Source organism: Eulemur rufifrons, chromosome 29 (genome assembly GCF_041146395.1).
Source record: "Eulemur rufifrons isolate Redbay chromosome 29, OSU_ERuf_1, whole genome shotgun sequence".
NCBI lineage: Eukaryota > Metazoa > Chordata > Mammalia > Primates > Lemuridae > Eulemur > Eulemur rufifrons.
In genome coordinates this window covers 31,413,935-31,435,524 of record NC_091011.1, presented here as the reverse complement: position 1 = coordinate 31,435,524, position 21,590 = coordinate 31,413,935, and the positions used below count along the sequence as shown (strand labels likewise).

Below are 21,590 nucleotides of genomic sequence, written 5' to 3'. Positions count from 1 at the left end.
GGCTGAGGCAGTAGGATTGCTTGAGCCCAGGAGTTTGAGGTTGCTGTGAGCTAGGCTGACTCCACAGCACTCTAGCCCAGATGACAGAGTGAGACTGTCTCAAAAAAAAAAAAAAGAAAGAAAAGTTGTTCAATTTCATTAGTCATCAGGAAAATGCAAATAAAAGTACAATATAATAGTACTTACCTACCAGACAGACAGAAAGTACCAAGTGCTGATGAGAATATAGAGCGACCATGACTCTACTGCAGTATTGGGGGTTTATAAGTTGGGACAACCACTTTGAAAAACGATTTGGCAGAATCAAATAAAACAGAGCATATATAGACCCTATGACTCAGCAAGTCTTCTTCTAGGTATACAACTAGTAGAACTGTGTACATATGTTCACCAAATAGACATGTATAGCAGCCTATGCATAAGAGGAAAACGAACCCTGAAAGCTATCCAAATGTCAATCAGGAAGAGAATGGATAAATTGTGGCATACTCACACAGTGAAATACTGTGCAGCAATAAAAATGAATGATCTGCAATTGTATACAACAAAATGGATGAATCTCAAAAACATGATGTTGAACATAAATACCCAGACACAGAAGAGTATATACTGCATGATCTCTTTTATATAAACTACAAAAAAAAGATCAGGATAGTAGTTATCCTTGGCATTGGTGAGTGGTAAGAGTAACTGGAAAAGAGCATGAGGAAGGAAGGCTTCTGCCTGCCAGTAATGATAGTTTTCTTGATCTGGGATCTATGATGTGGGTGTATTCAGTTTGTGACAATGCACTGTACTGGCCAGGTGCAGTGTCTCATGCCTGTAACCCTAGGACTCTGGGAGGCCAAGGCTAGAGGATCACTTGAGGTCAGGAGTTCAAGACCAGCCTGAGCAAGAGTGAGACCCCATCTCTACTAAAAAAAAAAAAAAAAATAGGAAAAATTAGCCAGGCAATTAAATAATAGAAAAAATTAGCTGTGTGATGGGGTGCATCTGTAGTCCCAGCTACTTGAGAGGCTGAGGCAGGAGGATCGCTTGAGCCCAGGAATTTGAGGTTGCTGTGAGCTACAATGATGCCACTGTACTCTAGCCTGGGCGACAGAGCAAGACTCTATCTCAAATTTAAAAAAAAAAAAGAAAAAGAAAAAAAAATACACTGTACTCTTATGATATGTGTACATTTCCATACATTGATAATTGCAAAAAAAAGTTAAAAATGTATATTACCTTGAAATCGTAACCAACCTGTTAAGTAATATCCCCATTTTAGAGATTAAAAAAGAAAGAGAAACAGTGAGCTTAAGTTACTTAGTTACTAATAGCCATAAGGCTATTTGGTAACTCAGATTAAATAGTCTTCTGGTTCCTTTCTAATTCTAAGATACTATTTATAAAACCACTGATTTGGAATCTAAGTAACTTTCTGACTCTCTTTTTATTCTAATTTCCATTGGTCTTCCTAGTCTATTAAAGTTTCCAAATTTCTATATCCAAGGATGAAATTCTTTGATATTTAAAGTAATACTGCAACAGGAAGTTTTCTTGAATATTTTAGAGGTTGTTATTTCTACTAATATTGTATTTACTTTCTATACCTTTTGTTCTCTAGGCAAGTAAAGGTCGGACCACAATTGTGGTAGCACATCGACTTTCCACTATTAGAAGTGCAGATCTGATTGTGACCATAAAGGATGGGATGGTGGCGGAGAAAGGAACACATGCTGAACTAATGGCAAAGCAAGGTCTATATTACTCACTTGCAATGTCACAGGTAATGTTTAGGTAACATAATGTTGTATTAGTGGGTTGTTTTTTTTTTTTTTTAAACTTTTCAGAGATCATACCACACTAGAAAACAGAAGTCCCAAATTATAATGTTAAATTTTACAAAGCAACCAGGATTGATTTATTATTCCTCAGTGAAGAAACTGAGTGTGATTCATACCCTCAGCATTGTGCTAGATAATATGCTGGAAATTAAAGAGCAAATGGATGCATGTATCTAATATTTGCCAGGCACGCTACAAATAGGCTTCCATGCTTACATATGGCAGATCCAGGACAGTCTAACTACAGTGATCTTTTGGTTAGAACACAAGAAATATAACACATAATCCCTACTTAAAGATTTAAAACTTAGCTACAGAGACAAAACGCAAAATTGTGCATACAGATGTTACAAATTATAGAAATAAGAAGCAAGATTGATGGAGAGGGATAGAGCTATATTACCCATGGAAAGCTTCACAGAAGAGGGCTTTAAGGTTGAAAGGTTGGAATTGGAGATGGACATGGAGGAGAAACCCAGGCTGACAAATAGCAGCATGGAGGTAAAAAGGAATTTGGTGTGCAACTAAAACCGAAAGGAGACCAGCCTTCCATAAATAAAGATGAATGTTAGGGGAATAATGGAAAAGAGTTGGATAATAAGGGTCAAATCATGGAAGTTCATGGAAGCCAGGCAAAAGGGTGAGATTTAATGTGCAGGAAGCACGTTACAGAGTGCCTGGCACACAGTGGACACTCAATAAATATCTCCTGAATGAAGGGATACACACATCAACCCATGCTGTGTGCATACCACATCCTCACTGGTGGACCAGAAAGCTCATATTGAGCAATTGAGAGGGGGGTCTGACAGTGCTAGGGGCATACAGCAAATTCCCCTTCCTTAAGATCCATATTTCTGCATGCCACGAGATCCACCCCAGTGGATTTCACATAACTGTCTCATTAGGGCACATTAATATAATGAGGCTCTAGCCCAATTAAGAATTAGGCTCTAGCTCTCTTCTTCATTCCAGCCCAACTTTCTTCTCTCGAACTGGAATGCAGGCTTCTTTCCAAGGGCTCTTCTACAGATAACTGACTTCAACCCTTTTCTGTTTATTGTACTTCTTCAACTTTCTGATTGTATCTTTCATGTCAATACTAGTAATTTACAAATTAGGAAATTTAGAAAGTTATGAGCCTCCATCTCCTCATCAAATTTATAACTTCAAATTTCAAACCTAGCTTTCTCCGCTGTGCTAGAATGAGATATTTCTAAACACACTCTATGAAGCAATGATTGTTAAAAAAAAGTTTGAAAATTTAATTATATATTGATTCAAAAACTGCCTGATTCTCACTTTTTTTTATATTAGTTCATATTTTGTGTTTCCTTTAAAAATAAAGCAAGGTGTTATTTGACAACTGAATTTGCAGGATTTTCATTCCATAATAAATTAAATAATTTATGAAGTTATTAAGTTCAATATTTTAAGCTAATATAAGTAAGAATAAAAAGAAATAACCATAGTTGAATTAATCCTATTTTGAGATTTTTAAAAACTGCAACACTCTAATCTTTCTTTGGAGTAACGTATCTTTGTTTTTTATTATAATTAAACTAAAAATCCATTATTAAGTCTTAGGTTAAAGGGTTTCATTATGTAGGAAAAACAAAAATGGTGTGTTTGCGGTGTAAATGTATAAAAATTTAAACAACTTATTCAAAATGGATTAGTATTCTCTGATTACCTAAAATTATGTCTATTTGGATATAACAACACAATGTAAATATTAGTACTCAATAAACAGACATAATATGCTGGATATTATATAGTAAACATAACATACATGATATCCACGTAAACAAGTAACTCATTTTTGAAACTCTGGACATACTTACTTGCCACTATTTCTTGTGGTGTCTAAATGAATCAATATATTAATAAAAGAATACATGATGATCACAAGTATTCAAATGTTAATGCTGCTAGAAGAATCCTGAGAAATAGCATAGAAAAATGGTTAAGGTTATGAGCTCTGGAGTCACTGCAAGTTGACTCTGCCACTTAATAGTTTTAGGACCTTGGGCAAATTATTTAAATTCTCAGTGCCTCACTTTTCTAATCTCTAACATGAGAAAAATAATAGCAACCTATTAATGAATTATTATGAGTATTAAATGAACTAATTCATATAAAGTGCTTAGAATTATTGTTGGTTTAATAAATTTTATTATTTTTAGCATTAGCATTATCTAATAAAACTTTTCAGAAAAGTTCAAACTATGGAGGTTAATATTATAATTACTTATCTAGATTGCACATGATTGTATACAGACATATTCCTTCAGTGAGTTCGTATGTGAAAATAAAATAAAAATAGATAAAGATATATTTATACATACAAAAACTTATGGTCATCATTATTTTTTCTTGTAGCCTTCTCAGGAAAAGGAATTATCTTTGAACTCTTAAAGCATCTTCTTAAAAAATTTTATTATGAGAAAAGGTCAAAGTTTTATCTTAAACTTGTCACAAAGTAAATAACTCCTGAAAAAAAAAAAGCCAAATAAAAAATTTCTTTTGTGGTAGAGAAATTTACAGGAAAAAAAAAAAAGAAAGTGATAGCATAAAGGAATGTCTGATTAAAGATGTCGGGACAGTCCAAAGATGGTTAAAGTTCATTGTACCTTTAAATGATTAACAGTTGTTAAGCTTGTCAATGAATCAGTATCCCTGGAAAGTTTTGCAAGTACACACATTCTCCTTGTGGACCTAAATCTACCTCCATCTTTCCATCTTTTCTCCCCCACCCTGGTCTGAACTGTTATCATCCTAACTGAGCTCTTCGTTTCTCTCTTGTCCTCCTCCTCCCATCTCTTCCTGGGGGAAGTCATAAACTTATTCATACACATTCCAATGAACAGAGAATATGTAGCCCCTTTATTTCACTAAAACCAGTCTCACTTTTCTGAGTAGCAAGAAAACTAAAATGTGGACCTAGAGCAATTTAGTTTAGAACTTCTTCCTATTTTCTAATTTAAACAATTGCTTTAAGGTTAATTTGGTTTCTTTGGAATTTCTTATTCTTCAGGAGCAGAGTCCATTAATTTTGCTTTTTGATCACAGTTTGGGATGGGCAGCAGTGACAGGCCTGGAAAACATTATTGTCTCCTGAGATCTCTCTCGGGCCCATGACCAGCCTCACATATAAGTACCTAGCTATATATTATAGATTTATAAGTTCCAGAAAAGGCAGGAAGAAGGCATCAAAAGAGTATCATCTGTCTCAAAAAACTCCTTTTACTAAGAGCTGTTCTTGCTAGTGGTATAATTGGGATTAAGGCATTGTTTTCCCCAGTTACCTATATAGGCCTTTGGAAAAGAAGGCTCTATAAGCTATTGTCAGTCACTGACACTTTAGTATGAGCTAAACTTATTAGCTCTTTGTCAAGCCTGAAAACCATTCAGCAAGAACTGCACGACAATATGCCACTTTTAAGAGCAAAGGCAGTAACAGGTTTAAATGGATGCTTAATAAAGTTTCTTTGAATTTTTAAGGCATTTTTGTAATGACAGCCTGTATATTCTTCATTTAAGGATATTAAAAAAGCTGATGAACAGATGGAATCAATGGCGTGTTCTACTGAAGGAAATATCAGCTCCAATCCTCTGTCCCCTATGAACAGCGTCACGTCAGACTTCACTGAGGAGTCTGAGGAATCCATCCACTGTAAAGAGGTAATGGGTCAACTACCAAGTTTTTCCCACATATTCTCCAATTTTTATTTAATCCTTAAATTTAGATTTATTTACCATAAAATATTACTATAGCACTGAGTTCACAAAACATGTCTTTCCCAAACTTCACTCTAGCATCACCGTGACACTCTAAGAAAGAGGCCATCTAATGAGACGGTGTTTATATCAGAGGTCCTTCCTGGGGGGGCAAAAAAATCTCATGAGAATGTTACATTATTGTTCCCTATAAGGCAAACCATGGGTTAAACAGTGCCTTGGCGAGTATGGTAGAGAGACCACCCACCAGTGATGCTCAAGATTAATTGGAGTCGCATCAGACCATAAATGCAGCCACTCCCCAGCTGCAGATAAGCCCCAGCCAGCGGCCCAGGCCTCCAGGCCAGGGCACAGCCCAGTAGCCTCCTTCATTTGGGCAGGAAGTACTTGTTCCCAAGCCTGCTCTGCTCCACCTCCCACCCCCAGACACTGCCCCAGCCCTACATCACCTGCCTTAACCCTACTTCCAGCTTATCCCCCTCTTCAGTCTCCACCTGCACTTCAAGTCTCATTTCCCTACCCCGATTCTGCCTCCTTTCTCTGAACATGCCCCCAGCACCCACTTTAGCCACACTCTGACCATTCTCTTCAGCACCCTTTCCTAAACACCCTCCCATCTTAATCTCACCTAAACCCCTGCTTCTCCCAGACTCCCCATTCCTGAGCCCCAGCCCTCTCCCCAACCCCAGCTGAGCTTTGCTGGCCCCCTGGTGCTGCTTTTCGATTGTAACTTCACATACCTTGAAATCCCTCATCCTTGTCCCTGTATCTCAGCTTCAGTCCCCCAACCCTCTATGTCCATACCATCCCACACCTATCCTTGGCCCACTCTTCCCTCCCAAACTGGAGTTCCTTTCTTCTCCTTGGGTTCAACAGAGCTTGACCGAACCATCCTTTAGCTGTTCCCACCATCTTCATGCCCACACTATTCAATCTCATCTGTCAATTACCTGCCCAAGGCCCCTGGGTTATCTGCCCCAGACTCACTCTCTATTGCTGGTCTATCACTTTTAATTTTGGATGCTACTCTTTCCCTTTAGGTGTGTGGTCCTCCCTGGCATTCACCCTTAGACTTGTATCCTTTTCTACCAATATTCTTTTTTAAAAAATTCATTTAAATAAACACACAAAGAAAAATAATTAAATAATAGTAATGATGGTATACCATATGACAGCAGCCCTGAGTATAAGAACATAGTACGATACTGAGATGCTAGACAAGAGTGTAGGAAACACTATGTTAAAACATCTATTAGTATCTGCTGGACCTGCCATAGCAATTGCTGAAAACACAATAGAAATCTGCCTCCAAGCCTGAAAACTCACTAGATTTATAAAGTAGATTTTCAAAACCTAAGAAAGGTAAAAATCAGAAAATTGAAAAGCAATTTCTAGACTTCTGGACAAAAGGGTAAGTTTGTGATCTAACTACTGTGCCCCCCACACAAGGAAATGATGGATAAAACATATAAAAGAGAAACATATATAAAATGTATTCAGGCTCCGAAACAAGATAAATATCTCTTCAGACCAGAACTACAGTAAAAGCACAAAGCCGTGAGCTGGACAATAGTCGCAGACCTACCTTGTAAAGGAGGCTGAAAACCCTGGCTAACCAGTGGCTGGAACTACAGTTTATAGAAAGTTGTGAGTCTGAGAGGGTAGAAAAGTAGGCACCATCTTACAATCAAGAACTGAAACAAGCCAAGGACCAGCTCAGTGGCCATTTTTTGGGGGACACAAGTCTTAATAAACTTAAAAGAATTCAAGTAACATATATTACTTGACCAAAACAGAATTAAATTAGAAATCAAGAACAGAAAGTGGTCTGGGAAATCTTAAAATATTTAGAAACTAACTCACTTCTAAATGCACAGATCAAAGAAAAAAATCAAAAGAAAAATTCAAAAGTATTTTGAACTGAATGAAATTGTAAACTGAACATATCAAAATGTGTGGGATGAAGCTTAAAGTGGTCCTGAGAAAGAAATTTATACCACTGGACACCAAAATCTCAAATTAATAGACTAAGTTTCCACCTTAAGAAACTAGAAGGAAGAAAATAATGATAAAGAAGAAAAAACAATGAATTCCAAATCTGGTTCTTTGAGAACATCGGTATTGAAAACCTCTGAACTTAACTGAGCAAGAAAAAAGAGAGAAGATACAAATTATCAATATTAAGAATAAGAGAGCTCACGTCACTACAGATTCTACATATGTTAAAAGAATAATAAAATAATCTTATGAAGACATTTATGTAAAAAAATCCTACAACTAGAAATGGACAAATTTTTTGAAGAACACGAACTACCAAAACCCACTCAAGAATAAATTGACAACTTGAATAATGTTATATTATTAAAAAGAAATCGAATTTGTAGTTAAAACATTTTGCATAAAGAAAACTCCAGGCCCAGGTGATTTTACTGGTAAATTCTATCAAACACAAAATTGGAAAGGAAGGAGTCCTCATTCTATGAGAATAACATTATTACTTTGATATCAGAATTAGACATTATAAGAAAAGAAAATTATAGACTAATATCCCCCATGAACATAGATGGAAAAAAATCTTCATAAAACTTATCAAATCTCTTCCAACAATATATAAAAGAATAATATGTCATAACCAAGCAGAATTTTTCTAAGAAATGCAAGATCTGTTTAACATTCCAAAATTAACATAATTTCCCATATTAAAAAAATAACTAAAAAGGAAAAACTAATCATCTCAATCAATGCAGAAGACTCATTTGGCAAAATATACCATCCATTCTTGAAAACTCTCAACAAACAAGGGATTGAAAGAAATCTCCTCAACCTGATAAAGAGCAACTACAAAAACCTACAGCTAACATACTAAATGGTGAAAGACTAAGATCAGGAACAAGGCAAGAATGTATGCTCTCACCACTTCTATTTAACATTTTACTGGAAGTTCCAGCTTGTGTGATAAGGTAAGAAAGTAAACTGTATCCAGAGAGGAAAGGAAAATGTAAGACTGTCTTTATTCACAGACGGCATGATCATATTTGCAAACAGTCTTACAGAATCCACCAAAAAAAGTATGAAAAATAATCACTGAGTTTTTAGCAAGGTTGTAAAATACACAATAAAAATACTAAAATTAAATCTAATTCTATATAAAAATGAAAAATGGGAAGTTGAAATTAAAAAATAATGTCATATATAATAGTTCAAAAATGTTAAATACTTAGAGACAAATTTAATAAAAGATTTTAAGACCCACAGACTGAAATCTATAAAATATTCCTGAGAAAAATTTTTAAAAGAGACTAGATAAATTAAGAGGTACCATGTGAGTGAATCTGAAGATTCAATATTGTTAAGATGTCAATTATCCCCAAATTGATCTATGGATTCAAAGCAATCCCAATCAACATCTCAGCAGGCTTTTTTTGTAGAATCTGACCAGCTGATTCTAAATTCATATGGACATGCAAAAAGCCTAAATAGTCAAAATAATTTTAAAGAAGAACAAAATTGGAGGATTTATGCTACCTGATTTGAATTCTATTTTAATTACTATAAAGCTAATTACTAATTCTGATTTTGATTACTATAAAACCATAGTAATCAAAGCATTTTATTGTCATAAAAATAGACAAATAGATTAATGAAACAGAATAGAGAGTTGAGAAATAGATCCACACATATATAGTCAATTTCATTTCAACAAAATTGCAAAGGCAATTTAATGAAGAATGTATACTTTTTTCAAAAAATGATGCTGGATCAATTAGCTATCTATAGACAAAATAACCTCAATCCATAGCTCAAAACATATATGAAAATTAACTCAAAATGAATTACACATTTTACTGTAAAACCTAAAATTATAAAACTTCTATACAAAACTCCAATAGAAAATCTTTTGGATTAAGCAAAGATTTCCATATACAACACCAAAAGTATAAGTTATAAAAGAAAACAAATTATAAATCAGACATCACCAAAATCAACAAGTTTATTATTTGTAAAACACTTTAAGAAAACGAAAAAGAGGCCGGGCGCGGTGGCTCACGCCTGTAATCCTAGCACTCTGGGAGGCCGAGGCGGGTGGATTGCTCAAGGTCAGGAGTTCGAGACCAGCCTGAGCGAGACCCCGTCTCTACTAAAAAATAGAAAGACATTATATGGACAACTAAAAATCTATATAGAAAAAATTAGCCGGGCATAGTGGCGCATGCCTGTAGTCCCAGCTACTCGGGAGGCTGAGGCAGTAGGATCGCTTAAGCCGAGGAGTCTGAGGTTGCTGTGAGCTAAGCTGACGCCACGGCACTCACTCTAGCCTGGGCAACAAAGTGAGACTCTGTCTCAACAAAAAAAAAAAAAAAAAAAAGAAAACGAAAAAGATAGGCCATAAACTAGTAGAAAATATTTATAAATCACATGTCTGATAAAGGGCTTGTATCCAGAAGATATAAAGAACTCTCAAAACACATTAATAAGAATACAAATAACTCAATTGAAAAATGGGCAAAATATTTGAATAAGCATTTTATTAAAGAAGATGAGCAGATTGGAAATAAGCTCACAAAAGGATGTCCCACATCCTTAGTCATTAGAAAAGTGCAAAAGAAAATCTAGTGGAAATATAAATGCTAAAACTATTTTGGAAAATAATTTGTTAGTTTCTTAGAAAGTTAAATGTACACCTAGTATATGTTCTAGCCATTTCATTTCTAGATATTTACCCAACAGAAATGAAAGCAAGGTTTTGTATATGAATGTTCACAGCAGCTTTATGTGTAATAGCCCAAAAGTGGAAAGCACCCAAATTTATCTACTCAACAGTGAGTGGATAAATAAATTGTGATATAGCCATACAATGGAATACTACTCGGCAATGAAAAGGAATGAAATGCTGATTCATGCAACAACATGGATAAATCTCAAAATAATTACATTGTGCAAAAGAAGTTAGATGAAAATGAGCACATAATGTATGATTTCATTTATATAAAAATCTAGATACAAACTAATCTATATTGACAGAAAACATATCAGTAATTGCAGGTGGAGTAGAGGAGGAAGAGGACTACCAACTGGGAGGTGTGGGAGAGGAATTATAAAAAGCCGGAGAAAACTTCCAAAAGTAATAAACATGTTAATTATCTTGATGATGATGATGTTTTTAAAGTTGTATAGTTGTGTATAAACTTATCAAATTGTACAGTTTATATACTGTAAGTTTATTGTACCGTCTGTTATATGAAAAGTATCACTCAATAAAACTCTAAAATGCATCAGATGAAATTTCGAATTCTTTAGGAAAGGTCATTTTTTAACTCTTTAAAACTCTTTTGTATCTCTTTGAAAAATGTCTAAAATTTCATATTTTTATATCAGATTATCTTAAAGCAAGTATAACCTGTAACATATTTAGATAGTACAGCATATTTCATCATTTTATTGAAAGTTTTCATTTTGTCTTTATTATTTTATTCTTTCCTTATCTTGATAATACTATTTAAATGATATCATATTTTAATCTGTTACTGTGTATTTTCCCAGAGGCAAAAGACGTCTTTAAATGATCTGTGTAATATAGATCATCCTACAGAAGCAAGATAGCTCATACATTTTCTGGCTATGTAATGTACTGGTGTCCTGGGAGGTGCTAAGCCTTAGTTTTGTCACAAGATAAGGTAATTTTGTAAAGCACTTAGCTCCATGCTCAGTACTTGAAAAAGAGTTGGTACACAACTTTTTAAATTTCTGTATATTCTTTTGGACAGTGACCTAACTGAAAGGTGATGGCTTTTATGATGATGAGCTTCAGAAAACTGCAGCAGAAAAGATGATGGATACAATCCAGTTATTAAGTAACCCAATATCATTATGGTTTGAGCCATCCTGAAAACAAACTTTCAAGGCTTTAGAGCTGTAAAAGTTCTATCATCCAAATCGCACAGTTTGCATTATAGGGACCAGACTAAGATTAGAACAAGATTAGAACAAACTACTTTATAGTCTTCATGAGGAATTCTCTGGCTACTAGGTTCATAAATGTCATTACTTTATGAGGAAGTTTTGGTATGAAATACCAAATAGCTCACTATCTACTTTCCTAAGTAAAATAATTACTCACCACAAAGCTATTCACAAGATTTTTAAAATTTCTGAAATAAATCCACTGTATATCCTGAACAAGAGCAAGGCAAGATTGTTATGATATCATTTACCCTCGGACCACTGGGACCGCTGGCTCCCCTTGTCACCTCCACGTGTCCTAGGAAGGGGTGGTAGATACCAGAATAACTACTTGCATTGTGTTTCCCTGTATAAAACTTGGAATTTTGTGTCATAAAATCTTCTTCTCTAATAACACCAGCAAAGCAATGGCTGCTAACAGGTATTGAGTACGTATTGTTTGCAAATACACAGAGTTGCAAGTATACTGAATGAAGCTTAATTCTGGAAACAATCTTGTAAGATAAGAACTGGTATCATTCCCCTTGGAAATATGCAGAATCTGTAGGGTCAGTGAGTTTAAAAAATGTGCTCAGATATTGCAGGATTTTACTTATAAATAGGAACCCTCAAATAAGCTGTTAGCCAAGGCATTAGGAAAATGCTTTTGTAAATAAATCATGAAATTGGAAAACTTTCCAGCTTAAAATCCCAGCAAAACTTTTACCTTCTGCACTTTCTCTGCTTAGCACCTCCCTAGATTTTGCCCTATCCTAGAGTTTCATATTCCATCAAGTTTAACAAGAGTAAAGAAAAATATACCTAATTTTTCTCCTGTGATTCTTAGCTATCAGACATGCGAGCTAATTTGTGCTTTTTTAATGATAGAAACTGAATGAAATGCCAAAAGATTCCTTTAGTTTATGTTTTAGGCTCGTCATTAGTAATATGGGCAGTGAATTTTTTCTAAGAAAAATTATACTTTCTATCCTGCTATCTGTTATATTTGATATTTTACATTATAGTTCTGTTTATGATTGGCTAACTTCCCCAGGTTCCATTATGCCTGCAAACTGGCATTTTTAACCAATGTATTTTATTTTTTAGGCAAATCTTCCTGAAGTTTCTCTATTAAAAACTTTTAAGTTAAACAAGTCTGAATGGCCGCTTGTGGTTCTGGGGACATTGGCTTCTATTCTAAATGGAATTGTTCATCCAGTATTTTCCATCATCTTTGCAAAAATTGTAACTGTAAGTAAAACTGATTTGCGGATTTTTTAACAATTTAAAGAAAGTATGATCTGAGACAGCAAGCTTGTTGCACTCTGATCTACAAGGGGGAAACGGGGAGTGTTAGTGGATCACCCTTAGTGTGGGGTTCATGACAGGAAGGTTAACTAATGTTCTTAGGAGATAAGCCAGCATCTATTGTGAAGTGTTTAGCTGGGCCTTGTTGACTGGGCCATCAGTAAAGAAATTGCTTTGTTTTCTAATTTTGACTCCAGTGTTGTATCAGCATTCTAAAGCACTGAAGCAATAAAAGAGACAAATACAACTCCTCTCCTTTCAACTACTTGGAACAATGGCAATTTTTTATTACCAACCAGTTCAAGGAGAGGAAATAACAAAAGTTTGGGATTGTACTAATGGACCCCAGACAGTTGGTGGGTTCAAGGATCTTACTAGATCCTTGGTAAATCTTCAGTCTTTACTAAAGTTCTAGCCTGGAACTTCAGTCTCTCTGATTTACACAGCTACACTTTGTCAATATAAATGTCTATGTATATGTAATCACTAATTTCAGGAGCGATTTCTAGGGGCAAATACAAAGGTCTTACATTACGGGTACTACTCTAAGCAGAAGAATACCAAGAACCCGAGTTATCAAAATTATTAGGAATAGTAATTCAAACAAACTAGTGGTTTCTTTGAAAATATGCTGTGATAATAGCAGATAGAGGACTCAATGGTCTGATCCCATATTTACATAGTTTAAGTAAGAGAATTAAAAGCAAATTATTTTTATCATGTGGAATGAATTGATGATGATAGAATAATGTACACTTTTTTCCTCCAGAAATGTGTATGTGGCTTTATTCTTATGTTGAAATGTATTTTCAAAAATCCTAATGTGTAGACATTTTAGTTTTTTTCTTTCTGTTTTTTTTATATTTTCCTCCAAACAACTGATGAAAAAAAATCTATTCCTTTCCAGATGTTTGAAAATAATGATAAAACTACATTAAAGCATGATGCAGAAATTTATTCCATGATATTTGTCATTTTGGGTGCTATTTGCCTTGTCAGTTATTTCATGCAGGTAAGCTTTTAATAAATTAAATAAGCCAGAGCATAATTACTTTTTGATGTTATCCTTTCTATTTGATTTAAAATATAACAATTAAATGTTACAAAAGAAAGAGAAAAAAAGAAGAGTAAATGTAGATTTTTGTTTGTTTGTTTTCCAGGGATTATTTTTTGGCAGAGCAGGGGAAATCTTAACCATGAGGTTAAGACATTTGGCATTTAAAGCCATGTTATATCAGGTCAGTGTTTAACTGAATTTTTCTTATTTTGTTTAAAATTTGTTGTAAAATATTCCAGCTTTTAGTTCTGTCTCAAGTCAATTTCTGACATAATCTTTCCTTTTGATCATTTAAAAGCATGCTATTTTTGTTCTGAGCAGCGAAAATCTGACATCAGAATTCTCATGGTATATTTTCCTAATACAAAAAATTAGTGTGATATTCAAAAATACAGCTTATAGGAAATAAGAATTTAGGGTCTGCTCCTTGTTCCTTGCATTCATCTTGACAAATCTTTCTTTTAATAAATAATGTAGTATTCCAGGATCAGAATGGAAGACTAAATTAAAACTGAAAAGGAGCGGCAAGAGCTACAATATCTTGGGAAGATATTTGCAAAGGAGTTGTTAATTTCTCTATTTCTCATCCATGGTCCCAGCTCCAGTTTTTCCACTCCACTTAAAGCAGCCAGTCTCTCTACCCTCATTGGAAAAGTCCTGAACTCCGATAACATCAGTCTAGCTGCCAGGTCTGCATGTCTCATCCAGGTGATCAGTCACATCTGTGAAATAACTAAAAATAGGTGGATCAAGTAATAATCTTGAGAAGAGAGTCTTGGGAGCAAATGGAAGGAATGTCTCCGATTGGTACCTCTAAAAGTCTTTCATGAGGCTGAGGTGTATTGGGTTACCCTGAAAGCCAGTAATCATTTGGAGCCCTTCACCTCACCGTGTGTCGCCAAACCTCGTGGGGCAGGAACAAATAGCTTCCTGGCAGGGTAATTTCTTTTCAGAAATAGAGTTACTGTCACTCGGACTGAGTCATCAAAACCAGTTTTTACATCTTGTGACTTTTAGAAGTAGTACCCTGAGAGCTGCCATGTAACAAAATTCCTTAGCCTTTGTATTCTTGGGGAAGTACAAGATACAAAATGCAGTGAAGCAAGTTGGAGTTTCCCATAGCAACTCGACTCTGAAGCCGTCACTGCCCTTACACCTCTGATCAGAAAGGTCTGATTTTTGTTCCATATGGAAAGATACTCCTTAATCCGGAAAAACAAAAGTTTACTTTAGAGATCATAAATCAATTTGATGCCCACACAAAACTCTTACGTTAAACATGCTTTATTTTTTATTTATGAACACTTTATGTCTTTGCCCTAAACCATTTAAGAAATAAGGTGAAACTTAAATTAACTAATACTGTATTTCACACTTGTTGACAATTTCCACTCATTTTTGTTTTTCTTCATGAATTTACGCTTTTCCCCATTCAATAAATACTTATTTTAAATTTCTAGAAATTTCTGAAATTGTTTCCTGAATGTCTGGGTGTTTTTATACAGAAGAGTACAAATTTTAATTTTTCCAAGCATTACTTTGAACTTCACAGCATTCTGTCCATAGAATGCTTTTAGTGGAGGAATCTCAAGGCCATGAGGCTAATCTAATATTTTGATGGTTAATACCGGATATTAATCCTCTGCCTAGCATTAGCCATGTGAACACCAGGATAGTAACATTCTTGGATAAAGTAGCCACTGCTCATAAGAATATTTCAATCTATAAGCCATAAACTCTGGGCTTCAAAAAACATGTACATACTTAGGAAACATTGCATAGAAACCCCACGCTATGTAGTAGGTGTTATTAAATTTCCCTATAAGTTTAACTCAGTCCCTTTCAGGACATTGTTTATCTTCCCTTTTCATCCTTCAGCATTTTTTTTTGCATCTTATCTTTCCTTTTTAAAATTGGAGGAAAACAGTAGTATTTGGCCTTTTCTTTGTATCAGCACAATTTTGCTTCTTCTATAGCAAAACCTAATGTACGGTTTTACCTAACACTTATTACCTGGCTTTTGTCCTAAGATAAGACTTTTTAAGGCTTAGCAAGCATGCCAAGGCTTGCACTGCTTTTTATAACCATTTCTAAAGTTTATTTTTTGAGGTAGAGGTATTTATAGAATCAGGTGTGGTCTTTTTGTAGGTATAAAATCTATATTTTATGTGATTACCTGAGATCCTTCCAGTTGAAAAGAATGTTCTAACTGTTGCTGACTTCAATAGTTGTAAATAATTCATTGTTTATTGTGTTTCAAAGCTAAGTTTATAATTCTTAATGGTAAATATTGATCTATAGAGCTATTGGGTTTTTGAACAAATATGAAGGTTAGTTTTGCCCATTTCCCTCTAAATTAGATTGGCTAGGGCTTCTGTGGGGGGTCTTTAGATCCTAGGATGATAGCATCAATGGTGATTGCTGAGGGGCCTCAAAAAGTACCTAAGCTACTTCTAAAAGGATTTGAGGTAACAAGTCCTGAAGCAAGAGAACCGGGTAATGAAACTTGACTAGAATGCTTCATTCAGATGGGAGGCAGAACAAGATAACTGACTAAAAACTCTGGCCTCTGGTTGCTGAAGTTCAAATCTTGACCTCAGCACTTGCCAGCTGTGTGGCCTTGAGCAAGTTACTTAATCTCTCAGTACCTTATTTTCCTCAGATAATCATAGTATCTACCTCATAGAGTTGTTACAATGATTAAATGAGAGAACACCTGCCAAGCACTTATCATAGTGTTACCGTATTTTTATTTCAAGTAAAATTATTGGCTGAAAAAGAAATGGATCTACTGGCATCAAAAAGCCTGGTAGCCTTACTCCTATTACAGTCAGGAAGAGCTAATTTTTACTCAACACAAGCTAAGTTCCAGAAACTCTGCTAAATGTTTTAGCATATATTGCCTATGCTGGAAAACAACTCCTGTGCACAATTGTTGGCTTGTTGAAAAGCAATTTTGGACGTTTTGCTGATTCAATATCAGATAATGACTAAGACTAGTCACATATATGCCTACACATTATGTGTTATAGCAGGTTAGTATGGAATCAGGAATGTAATATTCAATAATAATTTTTTTTTCCTATATTTTTTACTTTATATTGTATGTAAAAATTTTTTGTACCTCCATTCTATGTTGTGCTGAAATCTAGACACAATTAGAGAATATATAGTGTATCTTAATTTTGGAGGGAGGAGTATATAATAAAAGCAGATAATGTCTTCTGGTTCAGGGTGCTGTGGTTATTTTCATTGCTGATGTGTGTTCACAGTTTGTTAGGCCTTTGGCTGGGGTTGTGCTTTCAAAGTGGCTACTGTGTGGTGCAGATTGTGATCTCTGTAGGGCTCTTTGGGCATCTAGAACCCTAAACTCATTGGGACCCCTCCCCCATGCAGTGGCTCAGAGTGGTGCTATCATGCTGAGACTGTACCCACCATGAGATATTTTTCTTCTGACACAACTGCATGATTAATGCACAGCTCTCAATCTGTCATGCTTTTGTTTTCTTAGTTGGCAGCAACTTGTAACCTGGGCCTCAGAGCCTTGGCTGGGTTGCAGTAAACCAACAGTTTTTTTTTTTGTTGTTGTTGTTCTTTACTCACCAGAAATAAACCATCTTTCAGAGACACTCTCCACATGGTTTTAATCCATAAGAGATACAAGTGTTTTGAGTGAGTGGGAGGAAACATTCAGTAGCTAATAAAAGGAATTAATTCCTCAGATTGAGAAGTGCTAAGATGTGCTGTCTGCATTTGCTGTTGAAAATAAAATTGGTTATTGCATTATGCTTTTATGGCTGTGTCTCCTTTAGGTTGCATGTTCCTGGCTATAGGTGCTTTACAGCCTTCTGCCTTTTTAGCCTTTCACAGTGCCCAGTGCTCGTAACATCTAAGGGGGTAATATGAAGTGTCAAGGAAAATCTTGCCTATGTGGCTCTTAAAGAGGAGAGAGATTTTTTATCATTAGTCAGTTTGGGTAGAAAGCTTCAAAAATATTTCTCAATTGTATTGTGCATTGCCTTACTTTTTGAATAGAGTCTGCTCTCCAGATTACTTGTGGAGTGAAGTTACAAATTACTTCATGGTTCAAAGTGATCATTCTTAACATCGTTTATTATACAATATTGTAGCATGGTAATGAGTCCAAGCTGTTGGGCTTAAGTTCTTCAGTTTATATCTAAATATAGATATTTTTGAAATAAGAAGCAAAAGTCATTCCATCTCTATTACAAGAATTAAGTATCTGTGAGTGAGGAAGCAGATAAATGCCTTCTAACTTACTACAGCAAAATCACAAGTCAGAAAAGAATGTTTTTACCAACTATATATTAATCCCTTTTTCTCTAGGATATTGCCTGGTTTGATGATAAGGAAAATAGCACGGGAGCCTTGACAACGGTATTAGCTACAGATATAGCACAAATTCAAGGAGTATGTATATTGTTTTTATTTTTAAATGGTGTATGTAAATGGTGTGTACATGTGCACATGCACACATGTATCTGTGCATATATGTGAGCTGTGCTGAGATGATCCATATCATTAAGGAGACAGGTAAGTCTCATGTCTAACAGGTAACTCTCAGTGAAAAATGAAAGGAAGCCTTTCAGTTCTGGGTACTTTTAATCTAAAACAAAGAAGATTTGACACATATAATAGAATAACTAGAGGACTAAATAAGACACCAAGAATGAGTTAGAGAAAAGAGCTAAGAATTAAATAGTAAGAAAAGATAATATGAAAACACTACATACTTTAAGAGTTTTTTTTCCGATGATTAATTTTTTTAATTATTATTTCAAAATATTATGGGGGTACAAATGCTTTTGGTTACATGTATCAATTTTGTTATGCTTGAGTCAGGGTTATAAGTGTGCCCATCACCTGGGTAGTGTTCTTTGTACCCATTAGGCAGGTTTTTGCCCATCCCCTTCTACCCGCTTCCCCCTGCTTGATTTCCACTGAATCTTACTTCCCTCTGTGCACATGTGTGCTCGTTGGATAGTTCCAATTTAATAGCAAGTACAGACGGTGTTTGTTTTTCCATTCTTTAGATATTTCCCTTAGGAGAATGGTCCCCAGTTCCACTCAAATTCTTGAAAAAAGCATTAATTCATACTTCTTCATGGCAGAGCAGTATTCCATGGTATACATATACCACATTTTGTTAATCCACTCATACATTGACGGGCACTTGGGTTGACTCCACATTCTTTGCAATTGTGAATTGTGCTGTTATAAACATTCAAGTGCAGGTGTCTTTTTTATAGAATGTCTTTTTTTGCTTTGGGTAAATACCCAGTTAGTGTGATTGCTGGATCAAAGGGTAGTTCTACTTTTAGTTCTTTGAGGAATCTCCATACAATTTTCCATAGAGGCTGCACTAGTTTGCAGTCCCACCAACAGTGTACATATATGTTCCTTTCTCTCTGCATCCACACCAGCATCTACTGTTTTGGGACTTTTTGATAAAAGGTATTCTCACTGGGGTTAGATGATATCTCATTGTGGTTTTGATTTGCATTTCCGTGATGATTAGTGACGAGCATTTTTTCATGTTTATTGGCCATTTGTTTATCTTATTTTGAAAAACTTCTGTTCATGTCTTTTGCCTACTTTTTGATGGGGTTGTTTGTTTTTTCCTTGTTGATTTGCTTGAGTTCTTTGTAGATTCTGGTTATTAGCCCTTTATCAGATGTATAGCTTGTAAATATTTTCTCCCATTCTGTAGGTTGTCTATTTGCTCTGTTGATTATTTCCTTAGCTGTGCAGAAGCTTTTTAATTTAATCAAGTCCCATTCATTTATTTTTGTTGTTGCTGTAATTGCCAGTGGGGTCTTCTTCATAAATTTTTTGCCTAGGCTGATATCTAGAAGGGTTTTTCCAACATTTCTTTCTAGAATTCTCATAGTTTCATGTCTTACATTTACATCATTTATCCATCTTGAATTAATTTTTATGAGTGTTGAGAGATATGGATCCTTTTTCATTCTTCTGCATCTGGCTATCCAATTTTCCCAGTACCATTTATTGAATAGAGCTTCTTTTCCCCGGTGTATACTGTTGTCTGCTTTGTCAAAGATCAGTTGACTGTATGTGGATGGTTTTATATCTGGTTTCTCTGTTCTGTTCCATTGGTCTGTGTCTCTATTTCTGTGTCAATACCATGCTGTTTTGGTCACTATAGCCTTGTCGTATAGTTTGAAGTCTGGTAATGTGATGCCTCCAGATTTTTCTTTTTGCTTAAGATTGCTTAGGCCATTTGGGCTCTTTTCTGGTTCCAAATCAAGCATAGAGTTATTTTTTCTAGATCTGTGAAATCTATTGGTACTTTGGTGGAGATTGCATTGAATCTATAAGTCACTTTTGGTAGTATGGACATTTTTACAGTGTTGATTCTACAAATCCATGAACATGATATGTTTTTTCCATTTGTTTGTGCCATCTGCAATTTCTTTCCTCAGTGTTTTGAAGTTCTCTTTGTAGATATCTTTCACCTCCTTGGTTAAGTATACTCCTAAGTATTTTATTTTCTTCGTAGCTATTGTGAATGGTATTGAGTCTTTGATTTGACTCTCAGTTTGACTGTTGTTGGTGTACAGGAATGCTACTGATTTGTGTACATTGATTTTGTAACCTGAGACTTTGCTGAATTTATTTAAAAATTCCAGGAATCTCTTGGTGGAGTCTTTGGGGTTTTCTAGATATAAGATCATATCATCAGCAAAAAGTGATAGTTTGACCTCCTCTTTCCTGATTTGCATACCCTTTATTTTTTTCTCTTGCCTGATTGCTCTGGCTAGAACTGTCAGCACAATGTTGAGTAGAAGTGATGACAGTGGGATCCTTGTCTTGTTCTAGTTCTTAGGTGGAACGCTTACAACTATTCCCCATTCAATATGATATTGGCTGTGGGTTTGTCATATATGGCTTATATAATCTTGAGATGTGTTACTTCTATGCCTACTTTGTTGAGGGTTTTTATCATGAAAGGGTGCTGAATTTTGTAAATGTTTTTTTCTGCATCTACTGAGACGATCATATCATATTTGTTTTTGCTTCTGTTTATTTGGTGAATGACATTTATTGATTTTCATATTTTGAACCATCCTTGCATGCCTAAGATTAAGCCCACTTGGTCATGATGGATTATTTTTTTCATGTGCTGCTGAGATCACTTTGCTAGTATTTTATGGAGGATTTTTGCATCTATATTCTTAGGGATATTGGTCTGTAGTTTTCTTTTGTTGTGTCCTTTTCTGGCTTTGATGTCAAGGTGATACTGGCTTTGTAGAATGAGTTGGGGAAGATTCTCTCCTTCTTGATGTTATGGAATAATTTCTGCAGCATGGATACCAGCTCTTCTTTGTAGGTCTGGTAAAATCTGGCTGTGAATCCACCTGGTCCAAGGCCTTTTTTTATTGGAAGATTTTTTATAACTGCTTCAATCTCACTTCTCATTATTGGTCTGTTCAGGAGTTCTATTTCTTCCTGATAGAGTCTTGTAAAGTTGTCTGTTCCCAGGAACTTGTCCATTTTCTCTATGTTTCTGAGTTTATGTGCATAGAGATTTTTATAATATTCATCGAAGATATTTTATATTTCTGTGGTATCAGTTGTAATATCTCCTTCTTCATTTCTGATTGAGCTTATTTTGGTTCTCTCTCTTCCATTCCTGGTTAACCTAGCAAGAGGTCTATGAATTTTGTTTATCT

General features: G+C 35.1%; 1 protein-coding gene across 1 annotated transcript in view; it reads left to right on the top strand.

Annotated features, from left to right (window-relative positions):
• The window catches only part of ABCB5 (ATP binding cassette subfamily B member 5), a 101,551-nt gene that overhangs the window by 47,522 nt on the left and 32,439 nt on the right, over nucleotides 1-21,590 (top strand). The window contains exons 14-19 of the mRNA XM_069461951.1: nucleotides 1,610-1,771; nucleotides 5,373-5,513; nucleotides 12,618-12,761; nucleotides 13,726-13,830; nucleotides 13,979-14,056; nucleotides 18,223-18,306. Coding sequence (XP_069318052.1) covers nucleotides 1,610-1,771; nucleotides 5,373-5,513; nucleotides 12,618-12,761; nucleotides 13,726-13,830; nucleotides 13,979-14,056; nucleotides 18,223-18,306 — 714 coding nt within the window. The remainder of the gene's footprint in view (nucleotides 1-1,609; nucleotides 1,772-5,372; nucleotides 5,514-12,617; nucleotides 12,762-13,725; nucleotides 13,831-13,978; nucleotides 14,057-18,222; nucleotides 18,307-21,590) is intronic.